Here is a 27,245-nt window from a genome sequence, read left to right as displayed (position 1 = left end):
CTGTTTTGAGACCCAAGAGCGTTCTAGGAGCATATGCAAACACCCAGAATTAAAAAAATGGGGCCTAATTTAGGAACGTACGTGTCCTTGTCCTCTCATGGTTGATACTTGATAATTCGAATAAATTAAAGAGTCTCATTTATTTGGTTGATTTTATTGCCACATCATTACCCTGCTTTTTATTGGGCTCTTAATTTCAACTTCTTTTTCCACTTTGCTTCAGAACCACATGTGCATTGCCAACCGGGGGATTTTTATATCTCATGTTTGGTTTCCCTTTTGCTTGTTTCTGTCAGGAAATAATCTCACGGATCAAACCTTTCACTGTTGGCACAATACTGATCTTGTCGATGATGCTAGGAATGTAATAAAAAAATTAGTTTAGTCTAAGTATTTAGAATTGATTATTCATAGCAGATATAATTGAAAATTCTTGCGTGAGCGTACATGCTAGAAGCATAATACAAAATTAATACGCAATGTATGATTTTGAAATGAATGCTTCATGATATGACATTAATAACATATTAGAAAATGAATGAGACCTAACTCAATCCTTAAAAATTAGTTTTTCAAGAAAAAAATATCAAAATCTTGTAAAGAATATTTTGATTATATTCATAATGAACGTAAGACATTTTAACACAAGCTTTTTCATACCTGAAACTATAGAGTTACAGTGTAAAATTTATAAGATTTACTACACATTTATAGGTGACTCAATATCCAGATTGTAGAGACGGTGTCACAGTGAAAATACATGAATTTGTTAAATGTTATTCCTTATGCAACCACAAAGTTTGTCTTGTTTTGGTATCCCGACATAGGTAAAAGATGAATAATGTGTTTAGAAATGCTATAGAGGAAAATAAACAGAGAGATCATGAACTAGAACCTAGAAGTTATAAAATGAAGTGTAAATTCCTTCTTTCCAATTCCAAGCACGCACAGAATGAGAAAAGTTTTACTTGTTCCCTGAATAAAAGTGATATTTGAGTAATTTTTATGAATGTTTCAGTTTCAAATTACGGATTTTCACGCTCACGTTACCATGTTGTAGGTCAAAGTAGCTTGCAGTTGCGAGATGTTCTGAAACACGGCACAAGTTGAGACTTGAGAGAGAGAGAGAGAGAGAGAGAGAGTGTAGAATATAATTTTAAATTGATAAAAATAATCAGAAGATGTGCGATAAAAGCCAATAGCTAATACATGACTTATGTAAAGTAGAGAAACTAATTATTAAGGAGGTGAGCTTAATTGGTTAGTCTTATAAATTCTGTTTAGTTTCTACGATAAAAAAACTAATTAACTATGGTATTAAGTAACGAAAAAAAAAATACTAACAAACATAAATATGTATATTATCTAAACTAATAAGTAACCCAATTATATACTACAATATTAGTTTAATATTCGTTGCCGTTGTGCCAAAAAAGGAAAGAAAAAAATTTATGTATGCACGTGAATGAATTATAAACGGTCCATAGGATAGGAGCATGTGACATCAGAGGCAAAATTAATTAATTGCCTGCATTTTTTTCAAACATTTAATCTCGTGCTGGTTTTATGGCAAGAGGGGGATGTTGATTTGATTAATTGGTAACCTATAGAAAGTCGACAATAAGTTGGCTACTCGTATGTTGTAGAAAGCTTGTTGGTAGTGATGCACTGAATACTGAATAGGTTGTCTTTTTATGCATGGCATCGAAGGGATGATAGTGGGTAGGAGACAAATCAAGACCAAAAACACACTCTGGCGTTCATCAGTTTTGGGAAACTCTCCGGTTTCAAACTCAGAATCCATAAATCTAGCGGTGCAGAGATCAAAAACTCGAAAGAAAGAAAAAATAATAGAAAACGCCCACCGTGGGGCTCGAACCCACGACCACAAGGTTAAGAGCCTTGCGCTCTACCAACTGAGCTAGACGGGCTTTTAATCTTAGTTTCAACATCTTTTGTATTTATTCACTCTTAACTTATAGTTGCTACATGTTTTCACCTCCTACACCTTAGTATAATGTTAACTGTTAAGTAATAGTATTTTCTATGCTGCTTAAGGATAAATGGATAATAATGATTTTAATTCTCTCTAAAGTAAAAAGAAAGAAAAACCACTATCAGATGCAATTTTCACCCCAACCACACCTATTATTTGGCACAAATTATTCAGACCTTTTAAATTTTCTATTAACATTGAAAATAAAATTAAAACAATTCTTACTTCTAGGGTGTTTAGATATCTCCTAAAATCAATTTTGACCTTCAACATGGTTTTCAAATTAATTTCGATAAAATTAAAAGCTAATCCAAATACACTGCAGTTCTACAGCCTTCTGAATCTAAAACAAGTCTAGCTTAAAAATAATTATATTTTGTTTAGAATGAATTACTTATTACATTAAATATATTTAATGAAATACTTCTTTAATAGTCCTATAAAAAAATATTTAAACAATATAGGTAAAATGTACGAGTAATTTCATTAAATTAAAATATAGGTAAATTGCATAAAAGAAAGAAAAGAGCCAAGTATTGATATTCACTACTACAATCTTTATGAGTAATTTCAAATATTTTAAATATATATTCATTTAATAAATGAAACATTATTTTACTTGATAATATAACTAGAGATATTTAAAACCTTTAATTTTAAAAAATATCACAAATGAATTCACTTAATAAAATATCGTTTGGTTAGGGATTACAAATGCTACTTTATGTTTAGTATTTTTTAAAAAATAAAACATTGATAAAAAAAATAAGAAAAGTAAAATTCCCTTTTGAATCATTAACTAATTAAAGAAAAAAAATAGTAAACTGAAACTATGAGACGTATTACTAAATAATAAAGATAATATTTGCGTTAAAAGAATAAAAGGAGAGTATATATACGAAGGTTATCTCGTTTTTAATGATAAGGATTTAAATTATTATTATGTAAAAGTAGATTAATTTAAGAGTAAATTTGCGAAAAGAACAATAAAACAAACCGCAAATATTATAGGTTTTTTTTTATTTGATAAGTATAACAATAAATAAATAAAAGACCACGTTTTTTACGTAGATAATAAAATGAATGCTTAGGTTCATATAAAATTAACGGGCGGAACAGTCAGTAAACAGGATTAGAATATGCTAACGCCGCAAATATAATGGGTCCGAATTCGTAGTCACATCCATATGCCTTGACTTTACTACAATGTCATATAATAACATTCTTTGTATGCTATAAATATTGGATTCTTTCGCAAGAGAAAAAAATGCTTAACTAATTTAGTTAGCACTAGTACATAACTAGTTTGTCAGCCGTCAATCCAGAACCGCGGGTGTAAAGGATTTTCAAGGACGTGAGTTTCCTCCCTAAGCTATTATTACTCTATAAGACATAAGCACATTCCTTAATAAGCATGCAGATCCCATGAATCCACACTTGTTTTGGTGAAAAATGCTTCATAAAAAATGCAGGTCACACTCACAACCAATGCCGCACATATTGCCCTCTGCTGCTGTAAACATAGACAACATAAGCTTACCCAGAATTCTTTGTACAAACAAGGTAAGACAACACTTGAGTCTTCAGCTGAGTCAACTCACAAGTTTAGGCCATCACAATTTACAAGGGAAAGTAGTCACTGTTGGGAGGAGTCTCCAGATCAAAAAAGTGGTACCGTAGGCTCTGCATCAAATTGATGGCACGACAAAACAATTTTACTACATCAGGAAACAAGCATGATTTCAAACAATATGTTAATAAGATAACCACTGACCTGTTTTCATTGCAGGGTGCTGTTGATGATTCAGGTCCGTGCTTTCATTGACCATCGTTTTGCTTGCATCTCTTCTTTTCTTCATCTTTGAGGCGCTCAGAGAACCTTCTACTGTAGAGTATGGGGTAAGAAAACAATATAAATCATTAGTAATGCTTAAGAGGAGTAATCAGAATGTTAGCTTAAAATACAGCCTCGCAGCAATTCATTAGAATTTTATCAGTATATTAAATTACTCGCACACCCATGTACCTTGCCATTCCCATACCACTTTTGATTCACCCTTCACCAACTTTGGATAGCGATCTATTCGAGAATCTTCTTGAACCAATTCTTCTAACTGTCATCCCAAACAAAGTTAATAAAACAACAATCATTCGTTAAGTTACTTTAAAAATCCATTGAAATATTTAACTTTAATTACAGGACAAAGTGATTTCATCAACAGCACTTCAACAAATAGTTGGGGTCAAAGATAACCTTCATCAATCAATAAGTGGAATGAATGAAAGAAAGAAAGAATAACCAACTCTGTTGATTTACAAGGATAATGCCATAAGAAAGTGTGACATATCCTTATTGAAATCCTCAAGAATAGAATGGCTTCTATTTTCCGGTGGAAGGTTAAACAAAAGGCAAATCAAAACCAATGCTAAGGATTTTTTAATACTTTATTAAGTAATTGAAAACATTTAACAGGATATACTAAATATTTAAACAGTGCCCTTAGGGAACTCATTAGCAGAACCCTAAACAAAATGTGGATAAACATAGAGAATGAGAAAGCAGGACCCCATCACAAATAAAAATCCTAAAACTTAATTATAAAATCAGCTCATGAACAAGGGTAACTTCAGCAGAAGTCCAACTGAGGCATGGAGTCAACTAATACAGACAAAATGAATCAGCTTGTTCTGCTTTGATGACAGATTAATTATTATTACAATAAAACAGGATAATCAAGTGCAATGAATTACAAAATAACTTTGAAAGTACCTTTTTCCATAATAAAGGGTTCTTCCGCTCTCTTGGCAAAAGCAGGTGATCGCGTAACCTAGAAGCAACAACCCAGGGTTCACATTCACCATTTGCACTCTTTGACGTCAATGCATTGTCTTCAAGTATTTCACAGACCTAAAACATCAGCAACAAAGAAGTTTTAAACCGAGATGGAATCAGAATAAACGTGCAATTAGCCATCCAGTCAAAGAACCCTTGCACAAGTGCACAACAAATGTAAATGTAATTGTAGTTAACAGGAGACAAGAGCCACACAAATTTATTTATATATTTGTTTGGAAATAACCACATGATAAACTTTCTTTACCATTTGAGTTATCGGTCGACTGCATTGTTCAGAATCCTAGTTTATCCACACTCTACCAACAAAAATTAGGGAGTATGGATATTTCTTCACTAAGCTAAACCTACAGAACTGCGACAAGTATCAAATTTTAAAAAGTGGGGTATATGAACCCTATGGTTGCTGCACACAAAACTTCCCTCTTAACAGATCATACTATTTTGTTAACTCAAATTAACATAAGTATTCTATTAGAATCTATTCAAGTGCTTCCATTCCAAGCATTCTTTAACCATTGGCATTGCCCATCACAACTTCAAATTACACTTATTAAACTGGGGGGGAAATCATCAATGAAACATGTAATAATCACATGTGCCTGTGACTCTGAGTGTATCCCACTATACCTTGTCGTAAAGCTCCTCAACTCGTCTTGACATGCTTAGCTTCTGTCGTACATTCCAGCACAAAGCTGTGCATCCAACAAGCTGTTAAATCTCAACACAATTAACATGTTTACTCATCGATAACAGAAATATATGCATTAAAGTATGCCTTTTAGGAAGGGATACCATGGCACAAATGGGCAAAACAACTAGAATATGCTGTGAGATCCACTGACGAATGCAGCAGGTATATGGCTTGTAATGCTCTGCCAGCTGATCTGGACACTTGAACTCCTTCATCCTGTATGAGACATATGTGACAATGTGACATCCTAAGCAGAAGTTTTAGCCTCTTAGGAAACACGTAATTAAAAGCTCCATTTTACTTGATCAAAAAGCAAGAGAAGAGGATATACCCATGAGAGCTGTTTAACCTCGTCTCCAATAATTTGCCCATTGTCTCAACTGCCCTTTGTTTTGTATAATTATAAAGAGCATTGTCCACTTTGACATTTCCCACTGGCTCAAAATAATTCCATAAATCATCCTCATGAACCTGAGATGGGAAGTTGTAACCAGAAACACTAAGAACAACTCAGGCAGTAATATATACAGCCAAGCATACAATACAAAAAATACAAGTAAACTGCAGAATCCAAGGGATAAAAGTGAGGAAACTAACCCAAATTATTCCAGTTCCAGTGCACAAAAATTGAGCATATTTTTCACAGAGGTGATGTTCCACTCTCTCCAGCTGTGGTCAAATGCCAATCAGAAAGATACAAACAAAATGCAAAGAAGAACATGGAAAATGTAATAGACAGTATTTATTTCCCAGAACTAGTAAACCACAAAAAATCAAATTCTAGGGACGCACAAGTTTTCGAGCTGATTCATTAATATCTCCATCTTCTGCACACAAGTTCCCATGCCTTTGGTAACCCTGATGACATTCCAACTTGCCATCATTGCATTCTCCATTACTTGGACAAGGTTGACAAATATCTGTAACAATTCCAAGTCAGGAGAAACTATACACAAGAAACAAATAATTACACAGCGAGACTACAATATGAAACAGTGGGGCGAGGCTTGCATTAGAAAGTCATCACTATCCCCACCAAATTAAATAAAAGAACAAAACAATGTATAACATTTGAAAACAAACATCAAAATATATAAGAAAAACAACAACCATGCATAAAGCCATGGTATATTTCAAAGAAAAAAGGAAAACAGATGAATTTGTTCATTTTCGTCTGTAACTAACAGCTATCGACTGCTTTATCCTTATAGAATTCAGTCCTGAAAGAAGGCTATCTTATCCTAATTTTCCTTTTTCACGGTACTCATTCCCTCTGGTTCTAATATTGAATTGGACATTATTGCAAGAAAATTCAAATGCACAAAACCGCCAACGAAAAACAAATAAACAAAAAAAAGAAGGGAAAATGATACAAAATCGTCCTGAGAATACATGGAGACTTGTTCAGCGGCAGAGTGAAATTTGCTAAATCAAAGTTCAATTCAACAACCTAGACCTAGTGGAGTGGCTTGTTGAGTTGCAACATTACATGGGAGAAGATCATAGTCAGAACATACAGCAATTAGTCACAATCACACAGAGAAGCAAATGAGAGAGAGAGACCGTTACCGAGAAAGTAATCGGGAGAGTGGAGGTTTGTGTCGCAGAAGGGTTTGGAAGGGGGATGAAAGAGAGAGGTAAAGAGGAAGTTGCAGGTCCAAGCAACTAGCGATGCGAGTGCAATCACGAGAACCAGTCTAGGGAAGTCGTGTTTGGAAGGTAACAAATTCTGAGGGGGTTCTCTTCCCATCAATGACAAAGAACAACCTTCAGAATTCGAATTAGACAAACACTCCCTTGGCCGATCATTCTGCTTCATGTTTCCAGACACATCACTAAACAAACAAACCTCTACTGCTTTACTTCTCTCTTCCTTTCCTGCTTATAGCTAATTATAATCACGGTATCAGATCAGGTTTATAACACTCATACCTTAATATATTACTATTGTTTATATTAATTTACTTTAAATTAGCCTTATGATAAAGTGACTATGTATTTTATCGATGCAAAGTGACTATGTATTTTATCGATGCAAAGATCAACTAGAACATATTTACATATGCTAAACACTAATGATTTATTTTGGAAATCATCAAGATCTATTTTAGATAAGTATTTATTTTTTGATCATCTCCAAAAACAATTCTAAACTATGAGCTTATCCTAAATTCTAAACTATGAGCTTATCCTAAATGATACTATTTGTATCACCATCAAATTTTTATCGTTAAATTCATTACAAAATTACTTATAATATTTTAGACTGTAATTTAAGATAATTTAATATTAATTTCAGAATTGTTGAGTACCATTTACTCATCTATAAAAGTTGTATGATTCACCCATGAAAGGGATTACAAAATACAAAATTGGTTGTAATTATTAGAAAAAGTATGCAAAAATTGGCTATAGAGGGAAGACTTTTGTATAATCACAAAATTTGGAAGTTGAAACTCAAATTATATTTTAGTTTCCACATGCAACATCTAATTTTATTTTATTTTAGTTTTGTTTGTAATTTAAGTACATTATATTATATTAATATCTATATACTTTTTGTTTATAACTCTTTGTGATATATCTTATGCGAAATGATGCTTGAAATATTTTTGTTAGAAATTTTTTTGTTAACTTATCGTTTTGTAGAAAGATATTTTATTATATAAGATATATTGCATATTCTAATTTTATTTCATTCAATTTTCATTTACTTCTTTTTAAGATTACCTATGTTTATTTTTTGAGTTTTTACAACTTTGAGTGATAAGTTGTGTTATATATAATTATAGTTAGTAATTAAAAAAATAGATAGAATATTTTTAAAAAATTACAAAACACAATATCAGTTTCCAGAAAAATCGATATTGTTGCACAAAAACATCGATTTTTTCTAAAAATCAATATTTTTGTTTACTAACAACGTCGATTTTTTTTTAAAACTGATGTTGATAAGCAAAAAATAATATCGATTTTTCAGACAATCAATATTGTGTAGTTTAGTTAAACATCAATTTTAAAAATATCAATGTTAATATTGATATTTTTAACGTTGCTAATTTTGACGTTGATTAATAACCAATATTAAAAATCCTTAATAAACGATGTTAAAAGTTTTTTTTCTAATAGTATTTATCTATACGATTTTAATTTCTTCAATATATAATATATATTTCTTATCCAAAGTGGATGTTAATATTTAATTTCTTTAAATTTTTATAAGAAAAATACTATATTTTTTTAAAATGTCATGGAATTTGAGTCTAGTTGTTATCTCTTGAAAAATATTTTATTTTATTTTCTTAACCAATTTTCCAAAAATACCAATTAGTATTCATCAAGTTTCGTTCATATAGTTTTATGAAATAAGAATTTTGCAATTCACAAAAAAAAAAAATGCAATGATATCTAAAAGGATTATAACAACATTTATAAGGAACAAGAATGTAGGACAATGGTTTTTGTTTTGTAGTTATCCGGTGTTGACACTAATACAATTAACACGTGACCTGTGACATAATTAATTTTCTTTTCAATCCATACTCAACCACTACACATGTGGTAACACTGGACAATATAATCTCTATGTATCGTATGAGTTGTGTTCTTGCAACAAACATCATAATATGACACAAAATGCCTTGAGAATAAACCAATTAACAAGGACGAGGGAGAAAACTAGTTACTACGATTGGAATAAACACATATATTGAAAAATGAAACTTTTAATGCATGGATGAAACTATATAAGTGGGATTATTTACAAAAGTGGTTTAAAATTTGTTAGTCTATTTGATTTAAACTTGATGGTTGCAAACTAGAGATAGCTTAACTACATGGTTAAGAGTCTTATGTTATACCAATTCAGTTAAATTAATTTTAATATAGAAATAGAAAAAATAAAGCAACCTCCCTATTATATGAAATTCACATCGAAAAGGATGAATCGTTTTTGTAAAAAGATCTATTGATTATTTCTCAATTGGTCGTTTATTTTTTGCTACATAAAATCAAAATATAAATAAGATGGACATTTATTTATATGGTTTCTAAGATAATATTGATTTTAATTTTCCATAAAAAAAGAAAATAAGATGCAAATGTAAACACAATGGCATGCTTTATTTGCCTTAAAAAACAGAAATGTCACTTTTGTCTTTTTCAAACATGCACCACCTTACGAGATTTCCAATGTGGGAGTGGTAGAGCTGAGTGCCAATTAAAAATGTGACTTGATTTGATTTAAATATAAATATTTTTTACGGTTTGGTTTGATTTAATATTTTTTATTAATTTATTATGATAATGTAAAATCCAATAATTAAACTTACATCATTATTATATCATATTATTATTTTAAAAAAAACTATATTTATCTATTAAATTTTATTTAACATGTTTTAGTCTTACATCATTATTATACTATATTATTATTTAAAAAGAAATTATATTTATCTATTAAATTTTGTTTGACACATATTAACTGAAAAATAATTTTTTTTACTTATATTTAGCATTATTACAGATCTCATACTATAATCACAAAAACTTGAAAATAATACTGACTGCATAATGTTAAACATCCATTCAATAATGAAATCAATATAATTATAATATGTGATTTGTTTTAATTTCATTTCTTATCACTATGTAAAAATTGATCTAAATTACAAAAGTATGCCGTTTTTGAGTTTTTTAATTTGTGTTAGTTTTGTTTTGATCGGTTTTCGTTTTTTATTGGTTTCACTTTGGTTTTGAATACCGCCCATAGATTATAGCGCTGATTTGATTTATTATTTGACAAAACTTATTTTATCTTTTTAGAGAAAATAATAAATACTAATATTGTAATATAAAATCAGAAACTATCATGATAAATTTATTAATTTAAATAATATTATCTTTAAAGTCAAAATATTTTTTTATTAAGTAAAGATTATTATACTAATTTTTTTATTTCTTTATAAATTTTTTTTTCACATGTAGGACTACAGGTCATATATTTATACGCATGTCCATATATTTAAGAAATTCAATTTATCAAGCTTCCAAATTAAAGTTGTAAACTATAAATATATTCATAAATACATTTTGAAAAAACACCAAATAGTTACTGATTCAACTTGTAAATATTTTTTTACATACTTAAAATCATTTTTCATTAACCCTTAAAATTAACATGCATAAAGTATTATTATCATTATCAGATTAAAAAACACGGAGGGAAGATCCTGCTATGATTGGACCGCTTGATTGTTCGTTTTGTATCTGATATCTCGGTCTGAGTGGCAGATCCGCGCCGATGGTGTGAGCGAAAACGTTATTGGGGCAGAAATAAAAAACCATAGAATAGATAGAGGTACGTACGATTTTTTTCATCTGAATCTCCTTTTTCGTTTCTGTTGCTTTATCCGAATTTCTTCATCTCATCCTGTATATAAATAATATTACAGAAATTAGCGTATTATTTTTGTTTTCTGTTTATCCTCACACTATCATCTATCTGCTTGGATGAGCTTCTAGTCTGTTTATATAATTAATTTGCTCCATCGATTAAATTTCGTAATTAAATTATAGTATAAGGCGAGCGTTGCTGCTGGTTTTGTAGCTTCGAGCTGGCTATAGTCTAATAGAGTACGAAATGTGTGATAAATCTATTTATTGGGTTCTACTATCCAATTAATCAAATTGGGGAGAGTGTTGTTTTGTATTGACAATGGATGTGATTTTGTGAAACACTATTGTGCTGGCAACTGCAAGCATATGCAATGTTGTGTACGCTTTGGTTTGAGTCTTTTAGATCATTTGATGTTAGGTCTTTAAATTTCTCAGATTATGCTCTGGCTTGTAAAAATATGTTGAAATGTCATTAGATTGTTAAATTGGGGGATTCTTGTATGCCAAATTATGGTTGAATAAATGTGTTTCATACACAAACTGGGATTGCTTTTAGTTACTGGGGTTGGCTCGCAACAAAATATGGCTTTAGTTCTCTCTTTTTGACATTATTAGTTTACTTGGTTGATGTTGTTGTCTAACATGGTGTTTGACTTGCTTGTTCTTGATCTTAAGCTGTGTACTCTGTATAATCAATATAAGAATTGGTTCTGATATTATAAAGACAAACTTTTGAGTGCGTTTGTATGAATGTATACAGCATTAAGTTTACAAGATTAATTATGGTTAAAATTGATTTTAAAGTGAAGGGATCATGCCTGCATAATTTTATGTTATAAGCAAGTAAGCGGTTAAATTCTGTCAACGTAAGAGTTACTAAAAGTTGTTTCAACTCAATCATATAAACATTTACCTAAAATCAGATACTTAGTATTACAATGTGATTTTGAATGTTTGAATGTGAATCCAAAACGTACTGAATATAGATTGTCACTGTTATTTGACTCCATCTCATTTATCATGTATTTATTAGAGCTGCTTCTTCATTTAGTATTTTATTCTGATCTAATGCCCTTATAACTTGGTGCCAACGGAATTTTTGCTTCAGTTATTACTCCCTATAACATGTGGCAGTGATTTGGAGATGGCAGACTTACCAGGGTATCTTCATGCCTGTTTGAACACAGGGAAGCTTGCCTCCTTGGCAATTTTGGTGTCTGGAGGAATCGTCTTGCAAATTTTGGTCTGGATTGCATTTTATGTTCTTGTTTTATTAGTGCATAAATAGATGACAACTTCTTGGTAAAAATACCACTGTTTACTTACATCTGTCATCTGTGTTGTGTCAGGCATGTGCCTTGTATAATAACTGGTGGCCGATGCTGAGTGGTGAGTTAGAGCACCACTGAAATTTGAAACCAATTTCCAGTGTATATGTTTTTATTCTTTTCATTGATGAGATTTTTATGGGACAAGAACATCCTGGTAATTGTTTTCTCTTGCAGTGTTAACGTATGTGCTTCTTCCAATGCCTTTGCTGTTCTTTGCGGGGTCTGATGATTCTATATTTTCTGAATCTGATAATAGGTAAACTCTTATGCTTGAATATAATTAAAAAGTAAGATCATTCTACTTTTATCATACAACTTCTTAACTTAGTTTTATCTACATTCAAGTTAGATTTGGATTTTATCAGACAAGAAACTAAAAATATGGGGGATTAATCTTTCAACCTTTTCTTTTGTGGTCTTGTAAATGATGGAGCAGCTGGGTAAATTTTACTAAGTTCTTGACTGGAGCCTCAACTGTGGGAGGCATTGCCATTCCAAGCATATTAAAGCATGCTGGGGTTATCGGTTGGGGAGCCTTTGCAATGGAACTCTCTTCCTACTTTGTGTTTGGAATGGCCGTAATATGTTACCTTTGGATGAGTGGTGATGATGATTACAGTATCCTATGAGATGAGACTTTAGCGGGGCTTGCTTCGTCAGTGTAAAAATGGATTTACTCCTTTCATGTGCTATTATTGATTTCCTTGCTTTTGTGAGCTTCACTTCAACATATTTCTTTTCCCGTTTAAAATTTTTTGGCAGCCTCAACAAATCACAGTTAATGATTTGTTGATGCCCAATTGTAAAGGAGCTTTCAGCCAAATATACGGGAATTGTATGTAATAGATGATTTAATGTCTGTTAAGGAATGAGGCAGCTTGGTTGCGCCTTCTTATTGTGATTTTAAGATTGATTTTTCATTAAGCTATTTGATACCATTGGTGGAGTTCTTCTGTACACCAAGAAGGAAGATGGATTTTTCAAATGCTTCTAAAAAATTCAAATCTAAGAATTTCTTCTTCTTCTTCTCAAATATAAAAACTCATGAAATCTGACAAACGTGCACCTATACCAAAAAAGGTTATACTTTGCAAAAATATTCTTCTAAGATATTTTTCAAATTCATTTCTGAATGTAAATAAATTTTTAACGAACTTTTAAAAGTGATTCCATTCAAATACTGTAGTGACTTGCAGCGCTTACAAGGTCAAATTTCCAATTTATGTCGAATTATGTATTCTCCCCTACTCAAGAAATGCAAAATGAAAAAAAAGTATCACTTGCAATCGTGTTTGTGATTACAATATCAATAAAAATACAAACTTGAAGATATTTGTATTCATGTTTGCTTATCGCGTTATTTTTAAGTAAATAACTTGATTAGGTATGGGAATAAACAACTTAATAACTTGTTACAGCATGAAATACAGAAGATTAGGTATCGGGACAAGCAATTTAATTAAATATTTAAAAGCTCATCTCCAGAGAATATTTTATAAACAGTTTTCTTTTGTCAACAATAAACAGTTTAAAAATGAAAAAAAAAAACAGCTGAAATTGAGAAGAAAAAAAATGTCCCGACCATGTTCTAACAAGTTAAACATGATGTAACAAGTTAATTATTTATTTTTGATAGTGGAACGCAAACAAATGTACAGAAAGATACAACTAATCACGAACAAAGGTCATTCACTTGCTTTGCTCCCATTTTGGCCAAAAAGTTGTGTGCCAAACTTAACCAACCACACGCTACTTTATAAACTATAAACTTAACCAAACTCCTTTAATTTTTAACTTATAAATAAGTTCCGTAGACTATAAAGTTCTGGAAAATTAAGTTACTAAACCATGGCAGTAAATTACTAAACCAAAAATTAGAGAATTAACTGGTAACTTAAGTTTTGAGGCCAAAGGCATTTGGCACGAGAAATCTTTTGTTTTCAGCTAACCCATCCAATTTGTCCTCCCTTAAAAGTATAATCAGTTGTTTTTTACATCATTGATCCCAATGACACAACAGGGAAAACGGTGCAACTTAACATAACACTCCCAAGTAAACCGAAACATACCTAGTATTATTCTGTATGTGTGCGTTTCCAAAGTTGTTTGGACCCATGTGATAGGTATTTTGGGATTCTAACTCCATTGGGACTGTAGTAAAAAATGTCTAACCCAAATGAAAGGGGACGATTTATAATTCATCAACCTGATAAATAGTTACCACGAATAAATGGAACATAACAGTGACAGTCATGTAATATTGGGAGTAAAAAACCGAACAGGCGAAAAGAAAAGAGACACATAACATAACAAAAAGAAAAATGCGCTTAAACTCGAATGTTTTATAGCAAAAAAAAAAAAAAAGTAGATAAAATTGAATCCCACAAGCGGCAAAAGAGAGAAAAAAAGTTGGGTATCAGAATCAGAAGACCACGCGAAACTGGGGGGCGTTGGACTGAACGGCGGGGAGGATCTCCCAGCGGCAGGGCTCGAGGTCTTCGGAGACGGGGCAATAGCCGGCGAGCGTGACCTTGTCGTTGGAGGCGGCCACGGAGCCAAACTCGAAAATCGAGACGGTGGTGTTCGAGGGCCGGGGAACCTCCACGGCGCCGTTCATCCCTGGGGCCTCAGTGAGGGGTTTCGTTGAGTCTGCGCCGTTCGACTTTGCTTCAGGTTGGGCTTGGGTTTTATTCCCCTTTCGCCACCACAGTAAACCCATGCTTTCCTTTCCTTTCCTTTGCTTTGTTGTTGGCTAAGGTTGTGTTTGTGTTATCTGCTATGCCTCCTCCTCACTTTGCTTAGCTAGGGATTTTGAGCATTTCATTATGTAACGCAAACAAAACATATCCTTGTCTTGTGCCTCACTCAAATGACCTCATTGTCCTTTCGGTATTTTTTTTTTGTAACTACTGTTCCTTCCGTTTTAGATTATTCTAAAATATACGTTGTTTCACAGAATTAATATTACATTAAATATTTTTATCTAAGACTATTCTTATAGTAACAATAATATAATATATAAGAAAAGTAAATAAATTATTAATTACAAATAATTATGTATTAGAAAGTTATTTAGTATTTTTTAAAATTCAATAAATTAATCACATCCATAAATACTTTTATACTTATTCCAAAGCCTTAATATTGATATAATCCGAAATGGTACGTATTGTTTTAGGTATTATAATTAGATTAGAAGAGAAATACTAGTGGGTTACTCTGGAGTCTGGACATAAACTAGAGAGACAGAGACATTGAGAAGATCTCTATTTGTGTTCCGTCATGAACGAAGAACAATAGTCTCCGCTTCTCAGCTCAGCTTGTCGCTTTTCACTCCCTCAAGGAGTGAAGCCTATCGTATGGCACCGCGGGGTTCAGGACTATTGTTAGGATGGGGGATTGATGAAGATCTCTATTTGTGCTCGTTAACAGCTGGGGGATTGATGATTATGATGGTAGGTTGCGAAGAGGTGTTGTTAGGATGTACTCTGGGTTTGGTCTTATGGACTCTGCATGCAATGTGTTTGAAGGTAATCTGAAAGACTGTGATGATCTATGTTTCAATTCCATGATAAATGGTTATGTTCGGGCAGGTTAGCGGGAAAGAGCTCAAGAGTTGTTTGATATGATACCCATTCAGAACAAGGTTGTGTCGACTTGCATGATTGCTGGCTATCTTAGTGCTGGCCAAGTATTGAAGGCTTGGAATTTGTTTAATGACATGCCTGGTAGTGATAGGGATTCCATTGCATGGACTGAGATGATTTATGGGTATGTGCAGAATGATCTTATTGCCAAAGCCTTCTGCTTGTTTGTTGAGATGATGGCTCATGGTGTTTCTTCTATGAGTTCTACATATGCTGTTCTATTTGGAGCCATGGGTTCAGTTGCTTATCTCGATCAGGGGCGGCAATTACATGGTATGCAATTGAAGACGTGTATGAAGATGATTTGATTCTTGAGAACTCTCTAATTGCAATGCATGCAAAATGCGGGGAGATAGACGATGCATGTAGGATAGTCTCTAACATGACTTACCGGGACAAAATTTCTTGGAACACCATGATCATGGGCCTTTCCGATCATGGGAGGGCCAACGAAGCTTTAAAAGAGTATGAAACTATGCTTGAATTTGGAATTTACCCAGATGGCCTTACATTCCTTGGTGTCCTGACAGCATGTGCCCATGTGAGTCTTGTTGATAAAGGGTGGGAGACTGGGAGTTATTGCTTGCCATGGTTAATGCTTATGCTATTCAACCTGGTTTAGAGCATTATGTGTTAGTATTATCAATCTTTTGGACCGAGCAGGAAAGGTGAAGGATGCAGAGGAGTTTGTTACAATGTTAGTGACAGAGTTTAGATTGCAGGCAACAGTATGTATATATATATATATATATATATATATATACTTTCTCTGCATTCCCTGGATTTATGATTCAGAGTCCATGGGATTAATGTACATTTTGGCCATGATGGTACATCTGTCTGTGGCTGTTTTAAAATGCATGCTTTAATTAAGCACCATTCATACCAACTGAATGCGTGTGTTCCTTTGCAAGAGAACGTTCTATAATAAAGTATAAACAATATCCCACTTAGTATTGCAAATTTCATGGCCAACGTTACATTATTACTAAATACAAATAGAATAGAACCGTTTGCCTTCTGTTCCAAAGCGAGATTGATTGTGGACTAGTGTAATAATATTGCCCACTTTGAACAAAATTATTTAGGGAAGTAGGGGATTTAATATGGAACTCCTTGTTACATGTTTATATCAAGAAATTCCGTCAGTCACATCATTAATTCAAACTTAACGTGCACCAGCCTTGTCAAGTTCTTCCAAAGCTGCCCACAATTTTGAATCCTCATAATCCTTAATCAGAAAGGCAGGCTTTGCTTCCATCAGTAAATTCTCCGGGTTTCTTGTAGCTAAACCTATAACAGGCATCCCAGCTGCCACTCCAGCTTTTATCCCTGAAGCAGAATCCTATGACAGAAAAACAGACAGTGTGTCAAAAGCAGATCTAAAACAAGTTATTCTTTAGTTTGTCATCACAAAAATGCAGACCTCAAATACAAATGCATGATCCTTTGATGCCTTCAGAACTTCAAGTGCTTTCAAGTAGGGTTCTGGATGAGGTTTGGCATGTTCACATTCATCACCAATAATAACAGCATCAAAGAAATCTGTTAGACCAAGTTTTGAGATAATGAGTTCTGCATTTTTCCTTGGAGCATTGGTGACTGCAGCTCTCTTCAGACCATGGTTTTCAACCCATTTCCTCACTTTATCAAGGCCTTTCAAGGGATTCAGTTGCTCTGAAGCCAATCTGGATAGTCCATCAGGGAATTAACTGCTGAGGCTTCAAATGGACCACATGGGGGAAGGGTGGAGAGAAAGTAAAAGAAAGTGAACATGGTTTACCTCCGGAACATGGCTTCCTTATCTTCTACAAACTTTAAACCTCGTTCCAGATCACCAGGAAAGACAACCAAGGCAGTATCATCACTGTGCTTGCCAGAAAATGTCTCAACAAAGAATTCCTCTGTTATAGGAGCACCTCCATTAAAACCAAGCTGACAACCACCAAGAGGTTCTTGTTAGTTTACTAATAGCTATTGATCATGTACTTAGTGATGGTTATTTGGAAATATCACAAAAGGAATATTGCAACAGAACAACTATAATTATTTTCTAAATATTTTTGCATTAAAACTTTTCTTCGTCTAAGAAAAGGAACAGTACCTCTTGGAGCATTTCACGCAAAGCATAATAGTGGAGTGGATCAGAATCACAGAGAGTTCCATCAACATCAAAGAGCACTGCTTCGAGTGGAGCAAGACTGGTGAGAGAACTCATGCTGCTGGCACAACATGAAGGAAATGAGAGAAAAGTTTGGTTAATAATTAGAATTTGCGAGTATACTAAACTTTCTATCACAGACCATGTCCGAACTAACTATTCCAAAGCTATCTGAATGGTTTATATATTTGACATGCCCCCAGCCCTTTTGACTTAAAACATAGACAATATTTGAAAGAATGAGGATAGCAAGGATCCAATTTTAAACCACATGGTTACTAGTTAAAGAAGAAGACAGAAATGTGAAAATAAGGACAAAGAATTAGACATATCATAAACCTTTTGGGTGCAAAATCCAACCTCATCTCTTCCCTTGTTCTACATGACTTTGATCTCAACCAGAAAATAAAAATAAAAAACCAACAATTTTGCTTTAAAACAAAGAGGGAGGGGGTATTGATGCATGATGCATCCATCAAATATGGAAGGAGCATAATCTATGCTCTTGGGGAGTTGGAAAGAATTGATACGAGTGCGATATTTAACTAACGCTAAAGAGATTTCTGAATTCTAAATGATGGGTGGTGGCAACATACATAGAACGAACATACGTAATACATGATATTTTTTTGGTACAAACATACATGATAATAGGACGAAGAAGAAAACAACCATGTATTTGAAATTCGAAAACGAATCCCAGCTGCTATAAAACGAACAAAGATGCAAATGATAGAAGCACAAGCACAGACACCTTTCGACGCAATTCTGAGAAGAAGCCTTGGTGAGTGTTTTGAGATTGGTTTTGACGCAGACAAGGCGAATTTGTGGAGAAGGACAAAGTTTTACCTGCCACGAAGCGTCGTTAGGGAAGTAAGGGAATGTTAACAAGAAGCTGCTCATGGTTATACCGAAAAAAGAGAGATTTACTTCACCAGAAGAAGCATCGTACTTGTCGAATCCGCTAAAAAGAATCTCACTGGTCACTATGTGTTGTTTCAAGTTTATGAAAAGGTAGAGTTCACTTATTTTTACTTTTTTTCCTAGTTAGAGAAAAAAGTAAAAAAAAAAAAAAGGCTCAATTGTGCAAATTGGTCATCCAAGTATGGCAATTGTGCAATTTTTACCCCATCATCCTTCTCGTGTTAAATATGTAATAGGATTTTCGGATGATATGACATAACATGCTAGCTAACATTATTATGATGCTAGAGAAATCAAAATTATAATTAAGTCATATAAATATATATGTCAAATAACATATCATTGTTATGATATAATATGCTTAAGACTTAATTACTGTTTTAGTTCCTGAATTTGAAGTGTGTTTTTTTTTAGTTCTTGAATTTTGATAATTTATTTTTTGTCTTTAACTTAATAAATTGACACTATGATTATTTTTAAAATTTTGTGATAATTTTAAAATAAAAATTCAAGCATCTAAAAAATAAAAAATTAATTTATGACAGTTAAAAATCTCCATAAATTATCAATTTATTATACGAGAGACTAAAAGAATAATTCCTCAAAATTCAAAGACAAAAATAAAATAAAATTTAGAGACTAAAAAAAAACACCAAATTCATGGATAAAACAGTAATGCATATTCTGTCATCACAAGGTGGTGAAAGAAACTAACATATTTATAAGTACTAAAATTATATATTATTTTTTTAAGCATGTTGTCAGTGTGAAGTTTTGCATTTATTTTTCCTAAGGTGAGATGTGGTTACATCCTTTTCAGAACAGTTCGGTAAATTAGAAGACTAAAATAGGATAAAGGTTATTGGACCTTTGTGTGAAAAATCTAAATTATAGCCCAGCTCTTATGCATTGACCCTACAAAAAATATAAACCGTAAATTATTTGTGAGGGATTTGATTTTGTAAAGTAAAAACAATAGTACACTTGGGCACTGCAATTTCCTTGCCTTGACCATGCGGGTTCATAGATAACAATCACATTATTACAAAATACAAATAGAATATAACTATTTGCTCTAGGTTGCAAAGCAACACTAATTATGGACTAGTATTATAATGGGGGCCACCTACAACAAAATTATGCAGGCTAACCTATGAATTTAATATGAATCCCGCTATTTGTTTTTATCAGAAAATTATGTCAGTTGCACTAGTAATTCAAACTAAATGCACCAGCCTTGTCAAGTTCTTCCAAAGCAGCCCACAATTTTGGATCCTCATAATCCTTAATCAGAAAGGCAGGTTTTGCTTCCATCAATAAATTTTCCGGGTTACGAGTAGCTATACCAATAACAGGCATCCCAGCTGCAACTCCAGCTTTGATCCCTGAAACAGAATCCTATAACCAAAAAAAGAAATGCTGTGTCAAAAGCAGATCCAGAACAAATTATTCTTCAAGAAGGCATTACAAAAAATGCAGACCTCAAATACAAATGTGTGATCTTTTGATGCCTTCAGAGCTTCAAGACCTTTCAGGTAGGGGTCTGGATGAGGCTTGGCACGTTCACATTCACCACCAATAATAACAGCATCAAAGAAATCTGAGAGACCAAGTATTGAGATCATGAGTTCTGCATTTGCCCTTGGAGCATTGGTAACTGCAGCTCTCTTCAGCCCATGATTTTCAATCCATTTCCTCACTTTATCAAGGCCATTCAAAGGCTTCACTTGCTCTGCGGCCAATCTGGACGATCAGGGAAATGGATGAAGCTTCAAATTGACCACATGGGGGAAGGGTGGAGAGATAGAAAGTGAAAGAAAGTAAGCATTGTTTACCTCCGGAACATGGCTTCCTTATCATCAACAAACTTTAAACCTCGTTCCAGATCACCAGGAAAGAGAACCGAGGCTATATCATCATTGTGTTTGCCAGCAACAGTCTCAATAAAAAATTCCTCTGTTATAGGAACACCTTCATTAAAACCAATCTGACACCAACAGAAACTACTATTAGTTTTTTAATAGCTGTTGATCATGTGCTTAGTTGTGGTAAATTGGTGATTTATAAATACTATAAAAGGAATATTGCAACAAAAAAATGTATTTATTTTTCAATATGTTGCGTTAAAACTTTCCTACTAAGAAAAGACACACTACCTCTAGAAGCATTTCGCGGAAGGCATAGTAATGGAGTGGATCAGAATCACAAAGAGTTCCATCTATATCAAAGAGCACTGCTTCAAGTGGAGCAAGTCTAGTGAGAGAACTCTGGCTGCTGACACAACAAAAAAGTAATGAGTGACAAGTACAAGCTGTACAGCAAATGATAAAGTAAGATATGCCTATATACTAAAATTTCTATCACGAAGCACATCAAGAACAAAGTAGCCAACTATACCAAAAGCATAAGCCATTGCATACATGGTTTATATATCTAAGTAACGTGTCCCTGCAAGAGTCCTTTTGATTTAAAACATAGATAATACACAGAAGTACCTTCCCTTATCCTGAAATTTAACTTCTATTTATAAGAATGAAGATAACAAGGATCGATTTCTGGACTAAGATGTCATTGTAGAGGCTTAAATACCTTGCCATAAGCTAACTGTTTTAAAATCATAAACTGTTGGGCGAAGGCACATAACAGTTTTTATGTCTAACAATGCAAACCATATCGCATGCATATGTATGCCAGCCCCTCTGCGGCTAATCAGTTAAACAAGAAGCCAGTAATTGTGAGAATTATGACAAAGAATTTGACGTATCACACACGATGCATTATTCCCTAGTTTGCCAGATCCTAACATCAATGAACTTTTTGCGCCTACCATGCAGGGAATTGGGGCAGTGAAGTACCTTAGCACCACTTAATATTATAAGAGAATCTTAGCTAATAGTTGCCACTTACCACCTACGGTATATGATAAATCCAAGATTCATGCTTTTTTCCTTATTTTTTTTTAGGTTTTTTCTTGAGGTTCAAAATTATGAACAATCGTAAAAAAGGGCTCTTGTTTTAATTTCCAAGACGAGAAAAAGGGGGTAAATCAAACAGGATATACCTAATTTTTGGGTGCAAAATCCAACCTCCTCCTCCTCTCCCCTTTGTTCTATTATATGATATTGATCTAAACTAGAAAAAATGAATCACAAATCCATCCATTCACCAAGAAAGGATTGATCCATGTGCATGTGAAATACTATTACAACAGAACAAACCTGAAGAATATATGGAAAGTACAACTATGAATAACAATTACTCATGACAGAATGATAAGTGATTCAATAAACAAAAAGGTTTCTGACACACAAGGACATAGAAAATGGGGAACTTTTAGCAATCATCGCACACATACGTGTAAAGGAAACACAAAACACAACACAATGTCCTTGAAAATTTGAAATTGCTCTGGGTATTGCAATAAAATAAAAATGAATACATACCTAGAGACGCAATTCTCAGAAGAAACCGTCATTGTTAGTGAAACTGAAAGATGTGGTGTGTACAGAGAGAGAGAGAGAGAAAGAACAGAGGAAACGGAGAAAGGGAAGAGTCAGTTGAGCATGTTAATGTTAATGTAATGGAATCTGCCAAAAAAGCATAAAGAAAGTACATGGCGGATATGCCATGTGCTCCACCTTAACGAATAAAAATTGTAAGAGTTAATAAAAACAATTAAAACTAAATCAGTAAAAGAAAACTATTAACTTATAAGGATGCAAACCTTATTATTGGAATCAAATTTAAAATTAAAATTAAAATATAAAACTGATATTAGAAAATTGAGAAAATAATCCAGTTTTATTCAATTATAAATTCACATAAGCTTGTTAACGTTTTTAAAAAATAACTTATGTACTTTATATCATCTAATTATAAATTATTATATATAATATGTTTATTAAATTTTATAATAATTATTTTAAAATTTATATCGTTTATTTTTATTGCTTAATAATATATATGTTTTTACGTCGAAAGTACATAAAAATTAAATCCAAATGATTAATTTTTTTAAGAGAATTGTCAAGAAGTCATTTGAAAAAGAAAATAATAAGTTAAACCTTTTATAATAAAAAAATTGTCAAGAAGTCATTTGAAAAAGAAAATAATATACATAATATTACAAATAACTATATATGTCAAGTGGTATACATATAAAATAAATAAGTATTAGTACAAGTTTTGCATCTTGGTTGGATTTCAAAACATAAACAATAAAGATTGATTTGATTTGATTCAATAAAAAGCATGTTAATTTATTTCTCAATTTTTTTAAAATATATCAATTTAGTCCTTCATCGATAGGGTCGACGCCGTTAATATTATGAATTTCAATTATTGTCTTTTAAAAATCACTAGATTTATTATTATTTTTAACATAGACAAATAACAAATAATTACTTTTGCTTGAACTTTAGCCCGTTCCGTGTAAAACAAAAGTAGAAAGAAAGAAAGAAAAAGAATCAAAACGCAAGCCGAAGCAAAGCCCGTTTTAGGAGTTCCGTGCAATGATTTGGTATCAATGGTATGGACTCGTTAGGGTTAAATCCGCATGGAAATGGGATAGGCCAGTTTTCCAGTGGGCAGCCACAGCCCTAACCATAAGAACTTGAACTATGCATAATGCAAGTCGAATTATTCTGACTGCTTAAATTGATCCATGACCAAAAAACAATAATAATAATCTTAAATTGATCATAGGTCCAATTCCAAAGCCTCAAAGTGGATTCCATGTCATGGTCGATGTGGATCAAGAAATTTCTCATTCCAATCTTTTTAAACGTCGAGATGCTTAAATGTTTGTGTATATATATATATTATAGGAAGGCTTTCTTCGTACACTGGGAATAGCTAGAATTATTTTTTTTGGGTGCAACTAACTAAAATGTATATATATTAGATAATAATTAAATGTTATCCCAGTGTATGAAAATCAATTCATAACAGAAAAATTAACGGAACCAAGCAAATTACAAGGTGCTATATAGAAACATGGAGAGGAACCTCAGCAATGTCGTTTTCTTGTCCTTCCAAGGGAGTCTCCTCCTCCTCCTCCTCCTTCTGCATTCTGTCCCCCTAGCTATGATATGGAGAGGAGTTAAATCCTATGATATGTACCTTGAAGCAAATTACCTAAATTTGATATTATTGATCATGCTCTTTCAACATTATGTGATGGCTTCATGGCCAAGTGGGAACACTAGAAGATGCCTACATGAAGGGTAGAGTTATTATATCAAAGTGCAGAAGGGCCTAACTTTTCTCCTATTATTACATATATTCTCAAATTCTGAACAATTGAGTCTTTGGTTTTTACCTAGCTGTTAGGTGTTCAAAGGTCAACTGGCTCTCACATTCAAACGACTCTAGCTTTGACTAATGCCATTTGAATAGCATTAGAGTTGTTTAAAGTATTTTCCTCTCAAATTTAAAAATAAGCCACCAGAAAGCTTATCTGCTTAGGGGAATTGAGTCCATACCAGGATTTCACCTATGTGGAAATATCATTTCTATTTTGTCAACTAAAAATATCAATAGATCATATAAAAAAACAGAAAGTATTGCAGTTTAGAAAGGTCAGAAAGTGGTTTTTAGCATCATATACTCAAGTATGTGTCTTGGTAGTCTAATTAAGCGGGTAGCTGAGAAACAATTACATTTCTCATTCAGATTTCAGCATGTGAATATTTTCTTGTTTTTGTAATGCTTGTCAAAGTTGGTAAATTGACCAAATTCTCTATAAATAGTAGAAATGTGATTCGTTCCATGCATCACCTAAGTGTCCTTACTCACCATATATCTTCCCCTTTTACACATATGGCGCTTTATCTTTTCTGTCGTCTTTTTGCTATCACCTTAATTTTCATGCAAACTCTGGCGGATACTTCATGCACTGATTGTTTCATTCATTCTCGGGCAGCATATTATCCAAATTCTGAAGAACACGGAACGGATGGTAAGAAGTTAAACTGATAAGACGATATTGAAAAAAGTAAACTAATTAAAACTGTTGTCTCAATTTTCTTGTTGAATTCATTGCAGTAGGTGCATGTGGGTTTGGTTCCTTTGGGGCTACAGTCAATGGTGGAGATGTCTCAGCTGCATCTTCTCTTTATCGAAATGGTGTTGGCTGTGGTGCCTGTTACCAGGTGAGTACTCAACTGCTTATTAAGCTAGCTACTACCATTACTACATTACGTTTGAAGAGAATTAATTCTATAAAATATTTATGTTGTGCCTAGCCATGCATTGTGGTCATAAGCCGTAAACTTATATGCAAGTTAATTTTCATGAGAAGGAAACCATTTGAACCTCCCCCGTAATTAGTCCCACATCGTATAATATTAGAAAAAGTTTACTCTTTATAAACATTATTCAGCCACAGATAGATGTGTTCGTGAAAAGGAGAGATGGTTGGCATCTCCCCTGACAGGGATGGGAACAGCCTTCGGGCTTTCCTGTTAACACATCCGGTTAAGGCTACCCACCTATTGGTGGATCTCTAACCCAATTTTTTTTCTAACCCCACCATGTTTTAGCCCACTCCTTTAAACAGATTTGTTCTCATTGGCTGAAATTTTTTGATATTTCTCGAAAGAGTTTGAAACTGATATTATCTCGCTACGTTGTACTATGGAATTTGATCAATAATCAATAGGTGAGGTGTACCAACAGTGCCTATTGCTCAGAAAATGGTGTAAATGCAGTTATAACCGACCAAGGTTCAAGTGATAACACTGATTTCATTCTTAGCAAACATGCCTTTAGCCGGATGGCTCAAACCACTGATGCAGCTGCTTCTCTATTAGCCCTTGGTGTGGTTGATATTGAATATAGACGGTAACATAAAAAAAACTCTCATCATATAACAATAAGGTGTTACATGCAATATTTGCCTTTTTTTTTTTTTTACTTAACTGAGGCTTTTATCTTTCTATCTCTCTCCAGTGTTGCATGCAGCTTCCCAGATAAAAACATAACAATCAAGATAGATGAGAGCAGCAACAACCCTTATTACTTGGCTTTTGTCATTTGGTATCAACAAGGAAGGAGAGACATAACTGCTGTGCAGCTCTGTGAGGTACTATCCGACAATTAACTCCTTTGTCTTGTGATAACTAAGTCGCAATTTTGTTTAATCTTTACACCAAATTAACTCAATTCTTTAATAAGATAACTTTCGTAAGGACATGTGTAAAACGTGAATACTAAATATAATTTACTAAATCATATTTTCAACTAAATAACATTTGCTTGCTATATTGAAATCACAAGAGATCAATCGATTACCCAACTTTTTTTTTATCAAATTATAGGAAACTATCCCTTTCTTTTATTCATTACAAGTACAAATTCTCAATTGAATTATAGTACTATTAGTTGGGGGAAAACATTGAAGACAATCAACCCCTTTCAGGTAGGGAAACAGTGCTAGTGACATGCAATGACAATTAATGACTGTAATCTCTTTACTGTGTGCAGACTCAAAACTTTGTGTGCAAGTTACTGGATAGGAGCCATGGAGCGGTGTGGACTACTACCTCTCCACCAAGAGGACCTTTGTCTTTAAGGATGTTGTTTAGTGATGAAGAAGAGGAAGAAGAAACATGGCTTGTTCCTGTTAATAACATACCCGGAGACTGGAAGGCTGGTGAAACATACGATTCAGGGATACAAGTGAACCAATAGAGAATTTAACAGCAAAACAAATTCATTAATATGGCATACTATTTATGATTTTATTTTTCTCCCAATAAGTAGTGATGGCATACTATGCATGTCACCCAATTCCATTGTATTGAATGCTTCATTTTTACATCTCTAATCATACAAACTTAATAAAAATGTTGAAACACTTGACAGATCACTTGTTTTTACTCCATGTAGCATTCATTTGTCGATACTGAGCCAACTAGACTCGTCATATATATTATTAATAATAACTCAGAAGCTAGACCAGAGGGAAATGCCGTCATTGCTTCAATGCATCTCAGTATGAAAACCAACAGAAACAAAATGAGTATTAATATCTTGAGATCAGAGTTAACCTCTGCAAAGATAACTAGTTAAAAATTAATGAGACAACGAATTTTATTTTTAAAATCTATGCAACATTCTTAGAACACTGATTAGGACTTAGGAGAATGAAGCATTTTCCAAGTTCACCAAGTCAGGAAACAACTTAAGCTTTTAGGAGAGTTCTTTGACATGGTATCAGAACTGCTCAGGAGCTCCATC

The 27,245-nt window shown here is 33.1% G+C and overlaps 6 protein-coding genes and 2 non-coding genes across 23 annotated transcripts; 3 read left to right on the top strand and 5 right to left on the bottom strand.

Moving 5' to 3' along the window:
- Positions 1-1,858: 1,858 nt before the first annotated feature.
- On the bottom strand, positions 1,859-1,931 carry TRNAK-CUU. The gene has a single exon. It is a non-coding gene; the product is annotated as a tRNA-Lys (tRNA).
- Positions 1,932-3,153: 1,222 nt separating this feature from the next.
- LOC114373992 lies at positions 3,154-7,459 on the bottom strand. Of its 4 annotated transcripts, none has more exons than XR_003658505.1 (11): positions 7,114-7,458; positions 6,337-6,464; positions 6,142-6,213; positions 5,876-6,015; positions 5,646-5,760; positions 5,481-5,561; positions 4,767-4,904; positions 4,023-4,110; positions 3,771-3,881; positions 3,598-3,679; positions 3,154-3,509 (listed from the first exon to the last, which is right to left on the bottom strand). XR_003658505.1 is itself a non-coding variant. In XM_028331572.1 (10 exons), the coding sequence occupies exons 1-10, from the start codon at positions 7,361-7,363 to the stop codon at positions 3,657-3,659; spliced, it is 1,143 nt and encodes a 380-aa protein (XP_028187373.1). In that variant the 5' UTR covers positions 7,364-7,459; the 3' UTR covers positions 3,154-3,656. The 4 variants fall into 4 exon arrangements, 2 of the variants coding, with proteins under 2 accessions (XP_028187373.1, XP_028187372.1); XR_003658506.1 differs by having other exon boundaries at positions 3,154-3,506; XM_028331572.1 differs by having other exon boundaries at positions 3,154-3,679; positions 3,771-3,878; positions 7,114-7,459.
- Positions 7,460-10,747: 3,288 nt separating this feature from the next.
- On the top strand, positions 10,748-13,198 carry LOC114373747 (vacuolar protein sorting-associated protein 55 homolog). Its single transcript, XM_028331267.1, has 5 exons — positions 10,748-10,903; positions 12,050-12,184; positions 12,291-12,330; positions 12,447-12,528; positions 12,709-13,198. The coding sequence occupies exons 2-5, from the start codon at positions 12,086-12,088 to the stop codon at positions 12,899-12,901; spliced, it is 414 nt and encodes a 137-aa protein (XP_028187068.1). The 5' UTR covers positions 10,748-10,903; positions 12,050-12,085; the 3' UTR covers positions 12,902-13,198.
- A 1,231-nt stretch (positions 13,199-14,429) lies between these two features.
- On the bottom strand, positions 14,430-15,143 carry LOC114374408. Its single transcript, XM_028332049.1, has one exon. The coding sequence runs from the start codon at positions 14,989-14,991 to the stop codon at positions 14,695-14,697; it is 297 nt and encodes a 98-aa protein (XP_028187850.1). The 5' UTR covers positions 14,992-15,143; the 3' UTR covers positions 14,430-14,694.
- A 1,701-nt stretch (positions 15,144-16,844) lies between these two features.
- Positions 16,845-19,096, bottom strand: LOC114376616 (haloacid dehalogenase-like hydrolase domain-containing protein Sgpp). Of its 12 annotated transcripts, none has more exons than XM_028334819.1 (6): positions 19,011-19,096; positions 18,835-18,929; positions 18,024-18,141; positions 17,703-17,854; positions 17,346-17,607; positions 16,845-17,264 (listed from the first exon to the last, which is right to left on the bottom strand). In XM_028334819.1, the coding sequence occupies exons 3-6, from the start codon at positions 18,135-18,137 to the stop codon at positions 17,088-17,090; spliced, it is 705 nt and encodes a 234-aa protein (XP_028190620.1). In that variant the 5' UTR covers positions 18,138-18,141; positions 18,835-18,929; positions 19,011-19,096; the 3' UTR covers positions 16,845-17,087. The 12 variants fall into 12 exon arrangements, with proteins under 12 accessions (XP_028190620.1, XP_028190614.1, XP_028190610.1 ...); XM_028334813.1 differs by having other exon boundaries at positions 19,033-19,047; XM_028334809.1 differs by having other exon boundaries at positions 19,016-19,042.
- Positions 19,097-19,920: 824 nt separating this feature from the next.
- LOC114376618 (haloacid dehalogenase-like hydrolase domain-containing protein Sgpp) lies at positions 19,921-22,617 on the bottom strand. Of its 2 annotated transcripts, none has more exons than XM_028334820.1 (5): positions 22,448-22,617; positions 21,161-21,278; positions 20,840-20,991; positions 20,486-20,747; positions 19,921-20,402 (listed from the first exon to the last, which is right to left on the bottom strand). In XM_028334820.1, the coding sequence occupies exons 1-5, from the start codon at positions 22,477-22,479 to the stop codon at positions 20,214-20,216; spliced, it is 753 nt and encodes a 250-aa protein (XP_028190621.1). In that variant the 5' UTR covers positions 22,480-22,617; the 3' UTR covers positions 19,921-20,213. The 2 variants fall into 2 exon arrangements, with proteins under 2 accessions (XP_028190621.1, XP_028190622.1); XM_028334821.1 differs by having other exon boundaries at positions 21,161-21,275; positions 22,448-22,616.
- Positions 22,618-24,767: 2,150 nt separating this feature from the next.
- On the top strand, positions 24,768-26,874 carry LOC114373430 (expansin-like B1). Its single transcript, XM_028330890.1, has 5 exons — positions 24,768-24,963; positions 25,050-25,156; positions 25,666-25,847; positions 25,956-26,088; positions 26,490-26,874. The coding sequence occupies exons 1-5, from the start codon at positions 24,774-24,776 to the stop codon at positions 26,694-26,696; spliced, it is 819 nt and encodes a 272-aa protein (XP_028186691.1). The 5' UTR covers positions 24,768-24,773; the 3' UTR covers positions 26,697-26,874.
- Positions 25,399-25,525, top strand: LOC114377741. The gene has a single exon (XR_003659178.1). It is a non-coding gene; the product is annotated as a U6atac minor spliceosomal RNA (small nuclear RNA).
- Positions 26,875-27,245: the final 371 nt, after the last annotated feature.

Source organism: Glycine soja, chromosome 11 (genome assembly GCF_004193775.1).
Source record: "Glycine soja cultivar W05 chromosome 11, ASM419377v2, whole genome shotgun sequence".
NCBI classification, from domain to species: domain Eukaryota; kingdom Viridiplantae; phylum Streptophyta; class Magnoliopsida; order Fabales; family Fabaceae; genus Glycine; species Glycine soja.
Note: the sequence above shows the minus strand (reverse complement) of the source record. Positions and strands in the feature narration are given on the sequence as shown.